The 10488-nt window shown below is 42.9% G+C and overlaps 1 protein-coding gene across 2 annotated transcripts in view; it reads left to right on the forward strand.

The window, feature by feature from the left end:
• Positions 1-751: 751 nt before the first annotated feature.
• LOC120062789 (tenascin-like) overlaps positions 752-10488 on the forward strand; it is a 53373-nt gene continuing 43636 nt past the window's right edge. For both annotated transcript variants that reach the window (XM_039012860.1, XM_039012861.1), the window contains exons 1-4: positions 752-1238; positions 1590-2810; positions 4103-4366; positions 5267-5382. In XM_039012860.1, the coding sequence (XP_038868788.1) occupies positions 752-1238; positions 1590-2810; positions 4103-4366; positions 5267-5382 (2088 nt within the window). The remainder of the gene's footprint in view (positions 1239-1589; positions 2811-4102; positions 4367-5266; positions 5383-10488) is intronic.

Consider the following 10488-nt stretch of genomic DNA (forward strand, 5'->3'; position numbering starts at 1 on the left):
GGCAGGCAGACCGGCATGCAGGGAGACAGGCAGGCAGGTAGGCAGGGAAACAGGCAGGCAGGCAGGGAAACAGGCAGGCAGGTAGGAAGGGAAACAGGCAGGCATAGAAACAGGCAGGCAGTCAGGCAGGTAGGCAGGGAAACAGGCAGGGAAACAGGCAGGCAGGAAGGGCAGACAGACAGACAGACAGACAGACAGACAGACAGACAGACAGACAGACAGGCAGGCAGGCAGGCAGGCAGGCAGGCAGGCAGGCAGGCAGGCAGGTTGCAACAGGATCATGTATTGGAGGGGGACTGTGGAAGGTTAATTGCTTTTAATAGGATACTATGACATTTCACTGCAGCCACATGGTCCCATGTGTATCAGGGTGTTTTGTGTTGGTCACTGTCAGCTCCATACTGGCTAGCAAGAGCAAACTAGAAATGTCAACATAGTTCTGAGTTTCATAACTTGAGAATTGAGAGTTGGTTGAGATTGTAAATAGATAAAGTAGCTACTGTACTACAACATACAGTATTTGTCAAAATCTCTCTCAACTCTGATGTCTCCTTTCTTTTTCATGCATACAGTTTATCTGAAGGCTGACCTTCTGCTTCTATTCACATCATGTTTTCTTTCTTTCTTTTTTCTTTCTTTCTTACACACAAGGGCATCTGCGCCATCTCCCAGATAGAAGGACTCCATTCTCCTCCCCCGTCACCGACCGCTCACAAGCGCCCCCAGCAGGACGTGACAGGACCTGGTCATCATGGTGATGAAAGGCCTGCTCCTAGGCTGTGTGACCGTGGCTGTGCTGCTTCAACTCTCCAGCGCCGGCCTGGTCAAGAAGATCATCCGCCACCGCAGAGAGACCCTGAGAGATCCCTCTAAGAACCTGACCCTGCCCCACCCTGACCAGCCAGTGGTCTTCAACCACGTCTACAACATAAACGTCCCCTCCAGCTCCCTGTGTTCCGTAGACATGGAGAGCCCAGGAGGAACAAAGGTCAAGCCTAAACGAAGTCCAGTCCAGTCGGATATGCAGGGCACGGAGAACAAGGACCACACGATTGACGGAGAGAACCAGATCGTGTTCACCCACCGCATCAACATCCCCAAGCAGGCATGTGGCTGTGACAACCACATGCCTGATATGAAGGACATCTTTAGCAGATTGGAGATGCTGGAGTCTGAGCTGTCCAGCCTCAGAGAACAGTGTGGCAGTGGAGCCAGTTGCTGTGGAGCCCAGGTTACAGGTATAGCACAGAACATTTTGACCAAAGACATTCTCAGGCAGTGTTTCACACCGGTTTCAACTATAGGCTTGATAGTGGGTAGATTCGTTGTATAAAATGTGTTAGTGCTAGGGCAAAAAAGAAAATGTTCACCCCTTTGGGTTCCAATGAGCAGGATTTAGAAACACTGTTCTTGCGGCAGTTAGACTTATAGTTTTCACTTAGATTACATTCCTACATTGGTTTTAATTCTGATATAGATCAATATTCCCTATTCATTGCTATTGTCTTTTTGTACATTATTTGCTGCAAAGATTATAGTATTATCATAATTTAATAGATGTATGTGTTGTTTCCTCTACGTTTCCTCAGGTGAGGTGGCCACCAAGCCTTACTGTAACGGCCGTGGTAACTTCAGCACTGAAACCTGCAGCTGTGTGTGTGAGCCCGGCTGGAAGGGACCCAACTGCACCGAGCCTGAGTGCCCCAACTTCTGCCAAGACCAGGGACGCTGCGTCGATGGCAAGTGTGTCTGCTTCGAGGGCTTCCACGGAGACGACTGCAGCATGGAGCCATGTCAGGAGGACTGTGGGGACAATGGGGAGTGCATCGACGCCATGTGTATCTGTGAGGACGGCTTCACCGGGAACGACTGCTCCCAGAACAACTGCCTGAACAACTGCCTGGGACGCGGCCGCTGCGTGGACGATGAGTGTGTGTGTGACGAGCCGTGGACGGGCTACGACTGCTCCGAGCTCATCTGTCCCAACGACTGCTACGACCGCGGCCGCTGCGTCAACGGAACCTGCTTCTGTGAGGAGGGCTTTACCGGGGATGACTGTGGGGAACTCACCTGCCCCAGCAACTGTAACAACCGTGGGATGTGTGTCGACGGCCAATGTGTGTGTCACTCTGGCTACAGCGGCGAAGACTGCTCCAAGCTCACCTGCCCCAACGATTGTACTGAGAAAGGCCATTGCTTCAACGGGAGGTGCATCTGCGACCCAGGCTTCGAGGGAGTGGACTGTTCCATCCTGTCTTGCCCAGACAACTGCAGCAACAGAGGCCAGTGTGTCAATGGAGAGTGTGTCTGCAATGTAGGATTCGAGGGTGATGACTGCTCTGAAATCTCCTGCCCCATGACGTGTCTGAACCGAGGCCGCTGTTTGAATGGACAGTGTGTGTGCAGTAAAGGCTTCGCCGGGGACGACTGCAGCATCAAGACCTGCCCCAAAGACTGCCTGGGACGCGGCGAGTGTGTTGACGGCACGTGCGTGTGCTTCATTGGCTTCACAAGCAAAGACTGCAGCGAGCTGACTTGTCCCAACAACTGTCTGAACCGTGGGCACTGTGTTAACGGCCAGTGTGTGTGCAACAAAGGCTTTGCTGGGGAGGACTGCAGTGAGAAGACATGTCCCAACAACTGCCTGGAGAGGGGCTATTGCGTAGACGGGACGTGTGTGTGCTTCGATGGATTCCAGGGCCTGGACTGCTCTGTGCTGACCTGTCCAGGAGACTGCGAGGACCAGGGGAGATGTATGGATGGAGTGTGTCTGTGTAACGAAGGTTTCATCGGAGAGGACTGCTCTGGGGGTAAGAAACCGAAGATGAAGCCCAAATGGCACCCTATTCCCTTTATAGTGGACTACTTTTGACTAGGGCCAATAGGACTCTGGTCAAAAGTAGTGTATTAGGGCAGTGGTTCTCAACTGGTTTTGCCTCAGAACCCAAATTGAACCAGGTTGTCTCAGTCGCAATCCAATAGACATTTTGGGGGGGGGGGGGGGGGGGCTAAAATGCAATCTGGAAAACTATTTTGAATGCTATATTGATAGTAAGTGTACTAGTTATATGAAAAGGGAACAGCAGTCCCACCTTTCATTGTCATTCATTTAATTTAGCCCATATTCTGCATGAGGAATGTTAAGCTCACTGGTTTGAGACCACAAAATCAACCAAATCCTCTAAATAGCGCTGCTAATAACTCTATATTGAAGATACTGTGATTAAAGAAAAATATTAAATTATAAAAAAATATTTAGGTTCATTATCATTTCTACACACTTTCTACCTGGTTTTAGTAGTTGAATTTTCAGAATTTTCAGAGTATTTTTCATAAAAAATGTAAATTAAAAATGTTTACTCACACTCTAGAACCATTCAAAACCTCTCGCGACCCATATTTGGGTCATGACCCACAAGGTGAGAATCGCTGTACTAGGAAATAGATTGTAATTTTGGACAAACAGAAAGAGACAGAGAGAGAGAGAGATCTCGCATCCTTTGGTTGATGGGAGTATCGCTTGATGTGATATCATTTGTTTATGGCTGATATGTTTGAGGAACATTTCAACATGATGACATTCATTTAAATGCTAAAGTTTCTGGCTGCACAACATTGGTTATATTGCTTTGAATAAATAATGTTGCTGTTTAATGTGGATGTCAAATGAAAATGTCCATGGCTATTGGAGTCATCTTGGAGAATTGATGATTTGGTCGAATTTATGTCGTTAGATCCCGCAAAATACCTCAGATCAGAGACATTTAAAAAATGTGGGTTTGGCAATTGATGCTATTCGATGCCCACCCTCCATTGAAGTGTAGTTGTGTAGCTGCTGAAATTTCCAGACAGAAATTCTACGTTCAGCAAATCCGGACATTTTAATTTTCCTGCCCAATAAGACTACTTGAACTTGAAAGTGATTCATAGGCATTGTCCTTTGCATTTGTGATACGGATCATAGTTGTGTGTTATTTTGTTATTTTATAAAGCGTACCCAACAAAGTCATGGTATAAACAATAAAAAAACACTAATCTGTTACAATTATACCTACTATACTGAATATATCCCCTAACATGATGTGGTTGTGATTCTCTCCAGTGTCTCCACCCAAGGACCTGGCAGTGCAGGAGGTCACCCCAGAGACAGTGGACTTGTCATGGGCTAACGAGATGCAGGTGGCAGAGTACCTGGTCACATATGTGCCCACCGCCCTTGGAGGCCTGGAGCTGGACATGCGTGTGCCTGGGGATCAGAAGAACGCCACCATCAGTGAGCTGGAGCCTGGTGTGGAGTATCTGATCAGTGTCTTCGCTGTCCTCAGCAACAAGAGGAGTGTCCCTGTCAGTGCCAGAGTGGCAACACGTAAGTCAGGAATAGTAAAAAGTTGACCGAAGACTCTCACCATGTGTCAGATTTTCTTTTTACCCACTATTGTTTAAGGTTAAGATTGGCGGAAGGTAAGCTGATCCTAGATCTATAACTGGGGAAACTTCAGCCCGGAGCTGTAATTTCCCTCTACGGTGTCCATATTAAGGCCTTCTCAGTCTCACCAGGAACTCGTGATAAGACAGACTCAAGGCTGACTGAGACTGTCCTAAAATGGACTCGGTACACCCTTACCTCACCTTTGGTGCCTGACTTGTCGGCTCTCCCAGATGTGAAGTATTGCAAAAGTGACATTCATAACGGGCAGTCAATAAAAATCTAATTTATATCAACAAATTGATTGCAGGGCTCATGTGAACATCTGTTGCTAATCTCATTTAATTAAATCCCGAATTGTACCTGGGATGTTGTAGTTTTTCAATGTTGTTACACATTATTTAAAAATATAGCTCCTACACTCTAGGAGCTCAGATGCAAAAATGTAATATCCGACGTTTCGACAGCCAAGCTGTCTTCATCCAACGTTGGCTATCGAAACGTTGGATATTACATTTTTGCATCTGAGCTCCTTGAGTGTGCGGCTCTCCTTCATTTTCAAGTGTTCTACTCCGTTAGCCAGCACCTCGCCTAAATAGGTGTGCTTTCTTTTTATTCTAGATTGTTACACTTTGTTTACCCATCATTGGAACCAGCCAGCCTATTTCCTATATAGTGCACTACTATTGACCAGGACATACAGGGCTGGCTGTGATCGAAAGCAGTGCACTATATAGGGAAAAGGGTGCCATTTTTGACACAGACCATGTGCTGGGTGTCCTGATGATTTAGTAAACAGAACATCAAACATGGTTTCATTTGTAAGTCTCATCCCATTAGATCTCCCTGAGCCCGAGGGACTCAAGTTCACATCAGTGAGAGAGACTGCAGTAGAGGTTCAGTGGGAACCCCTGGACATCGCCTTTGATGGCTGGAACCTCATCTTCAGAAACACTGTAAGTTGTCAGCAGTAGACCCTCAACTATACAAACACTGAGTTATCAGTAGTAGACCATTCATCTATACAAACACTGTTATCAGTAGTAGACCCCTCATCTATACAAACACTGAGTTATCAGTAGTTGACCCCTCATCTATAGAATCACTGTCAACAGTAGTAGACTATAGCCACGTTAAGTTATCAGTAGTAGACCCCTCATCTATAGAAACACTGAGTTATCAGTAGTAGACCTCTCATCTATAGAAACACTGAGTTATCAGTAGTAGACCTCTCATCTATAGAAACACTGAGTTATCAGTAGTAGACCCCTCATCTATAGAAACACTGAGTTATCAGTAGTAGACCCCTCATCTATAGAAACACTGAGTTATCAGTAGTAGACCCCTCATCTATAGAAACACTGAGTTATCAGTAGTTGACTCATCATCTATAGAAACACTGAGTTATCAGTAGTAGACCCCTCATCTATAGAAACACTGAGTTATCAGTAGTAGACCTCTCATCTATAGAAACACTGAGTTATTAGTAGTTGACCTCTCATCTATAGAAACACTGAGTTATCAGTAGTAGACCCCTCATCTATACAAACACTGAGTTATCAGTAGTAGACCTCTCATCTATAGAAACACTGAGTTATCAGTAGTAGACCTCTCATCTACAGAAACACTGAGTTATCAGTAGTAGACCTCTCATCTATAGAAACACTGAGTTATCAGTAGTAGACCTCTCATCTATAGAAACACTGAGTTATCAGTAGTAGACCTCTCATCTATAGAAACACTGAGTTATTAGTAGTTGACCTCTCATCTACAGAAACACTGAGTTATCAGTAGTAGACCTCTCATCTATAGAAACACTGAGTTATCAGTAGTAGACCCCTCATCTATAGAATCACTGTCAACAGTAGTAGACTATAGCCACGTTAAGTTATCAGTAGTAGACCCCTCATCTATAGAAACACTGAGTTATCAGTAGTAGACCTCTCATCTATAGAAACACTGAGTTATCAGTAGTAGACCTCTCATCTATAGAAACACTGAGTTATCAGTAGTAGACCTCTCATCTACAGAAACACTGAGTTATCAGTAGTAGACCTCTCATCTATACAAACACTGAGTTATCAGTAGTAGACCCCTCATCTATAGAAACACTGAGTAATCAGTAGTAGACCCCTCAGCTATACAAACACTGAGTTATCAGTAGTAGACCCCTCATCTATAGAAACACTGAGTAATCAGTAGTAGACCCCTCAGCTATACAAACACTGAGTTATCAGTAGTAGACCCCTCATCTATAGAAACACTCAGTTATCAGTAGTAGACCCCTCATCTATAGAAACACTGAGTTATCAGTAGTAGACCCCTCATCTATAGAAACACTGAGTTATCAGTAGTAGACCCCTCATCTATAGAAACACTGAGTAATCAGTAGTAGACCCCTCAGCTATACAAACACTGAGTTATCAGTAGTAGACCCCTCATCTATAGAAACACTCAGTTATCAGTAGTAGACCCCTCATCTATACAAACACTGAGTTATCAGTAGTAGACCCCTCATCTATAGAAACACTCAGTTATCAGTAGTAGACCCCTCATCTATAGAAACACTGAGTTATCAGTAGTAGACCCCTCATCTATAGAAACACTGAGTTATCAGTAGTAGACCTCTCATCTACAGAAACACTGAGTTATCAGTAGTAGACCTCTCATCTATAGAAACACTGAGTAATCAGTAGTAGACCTCTCATCTACAGAAACACTGAGTAATCAGTAGTAGACCCCTCATCTATAGAAACACTGTCAACAGTAGTAGACTATAGCCACGTTAAGTTATCAGTAGTAGACCCCTCATCTATAGAAACACTGAGTTATCAGTAGTAGACCTCTCATCTATAGAAACACTGAGTTATCAGTAGTAGACCTCTCATCTATAGAAACACTGAGTTATCAGTAGTAGACCCCTCATCTATAGAAACACTGAGTTATCAGTAGTAGACCCCTCATCTATAGAAACACTGAGTTATCAGTAGTAGACCCCTCATCTATAGAAACACTGAGTTATCAGTAGTAGACCTCTCATCTATAGAAACACTGAGTTAGCAGTAGTAGACCTCTCATCTACAGAAACACTGAGTTAGCAGTAGTAGACCTCTCATCTATAGAAACACTGAGTTATCAGTAGTAGACCCCTCATCTATACAAACACTGAGTTATCAGTAGTAGACCTCTCATCTATAGAAACACTGAGTTATCAGTAGTAGACCTCTCATCTACAGAAACACTGAGTTATCAGTAGTAGACCTCTCATCTATAGAAACACTGAGTTATCAGTAGTAGACCTCTCATCTATAGAAACACTGAGTTATCAGTAGTAGACCTCTCATCTATAGAAACACTGAGTTATTAGTAGTTGACCTCTCATCTACAGAAACACTGAGTTATCAGTAGTAGACCTCTCATCTATAGAAACACTGAGTTATCAGTAGTAGACCCCTCATCTATAGAATCACTGTCAACAGTAGTAGACTATAGCCACGTTAAGTTATCAGTAGTAGACCCCTCATCTATAGAAACACTGAGTTATCAGTAGTAGACCTCTCATCTACAGAAACACTGAGTTATCAGTAGTAGACCCCTCATCTATAGAAACACTGAGTTATCAGTAGTAGACCTCTCATCTATAGAAACACTGAGTTATCAGTAGTAGACCTCTCATCTATAGAAACACTGAGTTATCAGTAGTAGACCCTTAATCTATAGAAACACTGAGTTATCAGTAGTAGACCCCTCATCTATAGAAACACTGAGTTATCAGTAGTAGACCCCTCATCTATAGAAACACTGAGTTATCAGTAGTAGACACCTCATCTATAGAAACACTGAGTTATCAGTAATAGACCTCTCATCTATAGAAACACTGAGTTATCAGTAGTAGACCTCTCATCTATAGAAACACTGAGTTATCAGTAGTAGACCCTTAATCTATAGAAACACTGAGTTATCAGTAGTAGACCCCTCATCTATAGAAACACTGAGTTATCAGTAGTAGACCCCTCATCTATAGAAACACTGAGTTATCAGTAGTAGACCCCTCATCTATAGAAACACTCAGTAATCAGTAGTAGACCCCTCATCTATAGAAACACTCAGTAATCAGTAGTAGACCCCTCATCTATAGAAACACTGAGTTATCAGTAGTAGACCCCTCATCTATAGAAACACTGAGTTATCAGTAGTAGACCCCTCATCTATACAAACACTGAGTTATCAGTAGTAGACCTCTCATCAATAGAAACACTGAGTAATCAGTAGTAGACCCCTCATCTATAGAAACACTGAGTTATCAGTAGTAGACCCCTCATCTATACAAACACTGAGTTATCAGTAGTAGACCCCTCATCTATAGAAACACTGAGTAATCAGTAGTAGACCCCTCATCTATACAAACACTGAGTTATCAGTAGTAGACCTCTCATCAATAGAAACACTCAGTAATCAGTAGTAGACCCCTCATCTATAGAAACACTGAGTTATCAGTAGTAGACCTCTCATCTATAGAAACACTGAGTTATCAGTAGTAGACCCCTCATCTATAGAAACACTGAGTTATCAGTAGTAGACCCCTCATCTATAGAAACACTGAGTTATCAGTAGTAGACCCCTCATCTATAGAAACACTGAGTTATCAGTAGTTGACTCATCATCTATAGAAACACTGAGTTATCAGTAGTAGACCCCTCATCTATAGAAACACTGAGTTATCAGTAGTAGACCTCTCATCTATAGAAACACTGAGTTAGCAGTAGTAGACCTCTCATCTACAGAAACACTGAGTTATCAGTAGTAGACCCCTCATCTATAGAAACACTGAGTTATCAGTAGTAGACCTCTCATCTATAGAAACACTGAGTTATCAGTAGTAGACCTCTCATCTATAGAAACACTGAGTTATCAGTAGTAGACCCTTAATCTATAGAAACACTGAGTTATCAGTAGTAGACCCCTCATCTATAGAAACACTGAGTTTTCAGTAGTAGACCCCTCATCTATAGAAACACTGAGTTATCAGTAGTAGACACCTCATCTATAGAAACACTGAGTTATCAGTAATAGACCTCTCATCTATAGAAACACTGAGTTATCAGTAGTAGACCTCTCATCTATAGAAACACTGAGTTATCAGTAGTAGACCCTTAATCTATAGAAACACTGAGTTATCAGTAGTAGACCCCTCATCTATAGAAACACTGAGTTATCAGTAGTAGACCCCTCATCTATAGAAACACTGAGTTATCAGTAGTAGACCCCTCATCTATAGAAACACTCAGTAATCAGTAGTAGACCCCTCATCTATAGAAACACTGAGTTATCAGTAGTAGACCCCTCATCTATACAAACACTGAGTTATCAGTAGTAGACCCCTCATCTATAGAAACACTCAGTTATCAGTAGTAGACCCCTCATCTATAGAAACACTGAGTTATCAGTAGTAGACCCCTCATCTATAGAAACACTGAGTTATCAGTAGTAGACCTCTCATCTACAGAAACACTGAGTAATCAGTAGTAGACCTCTCATCTACAGAAACACTGAGTAATCAGTAGTAGACCCCTCATCTATAGAAACACTGAGTTATCAGTAGTAGACCCCTCATCTATAGAAACACTGAGTTATCAGTAGTAGACCCCTCATCTATAGAAACACTGAGTTATCAGTAGTAGACCCCTCATCTATAGAAACACTGAGTTATCAGTAGTAGACCCCTCATCTATATAAACACTGAGTTATCAGTAGTAGACCTCTCATCTATAGAAACACTGAGTTATCAGTAGTAGACCTCTCATCTATAGAATCACTGAGTTATCAGTAGTAGACCCGTAATCTATAGAATCACTGAGTTATTAGTAGTAGACCTCTCATCTATAGAATCACTGTCAACAGTAGTAGACTATAGCCACGTTAAGTTATCAGTAGTAGACCCCTCATCTATAGAAACACTGAGTTATCAGTAGTAGACCTCTCATCTATATAAACACTGAGTTATCAGTAGTAGACCTCTCATCTATAGAAACACTGAGTTATCAGTAGTAGACCCCTCATCT

The sequence above is a fragment of the Salvelinus namaycush genome, chromosome 18, assembly GCF_016432855.1.
Source record: "Salvelinus namaycush isolate Seneca chromosome 18, SaNama_1.0, whole genome shotgun sequence".
Classification (NCBI taxonomy): Eukaryota; Metazoa; Chordata; class Actinopteri; order Salmoniformes; family Salmonidae; genus Salvelinus; species Salvelinus namaycush.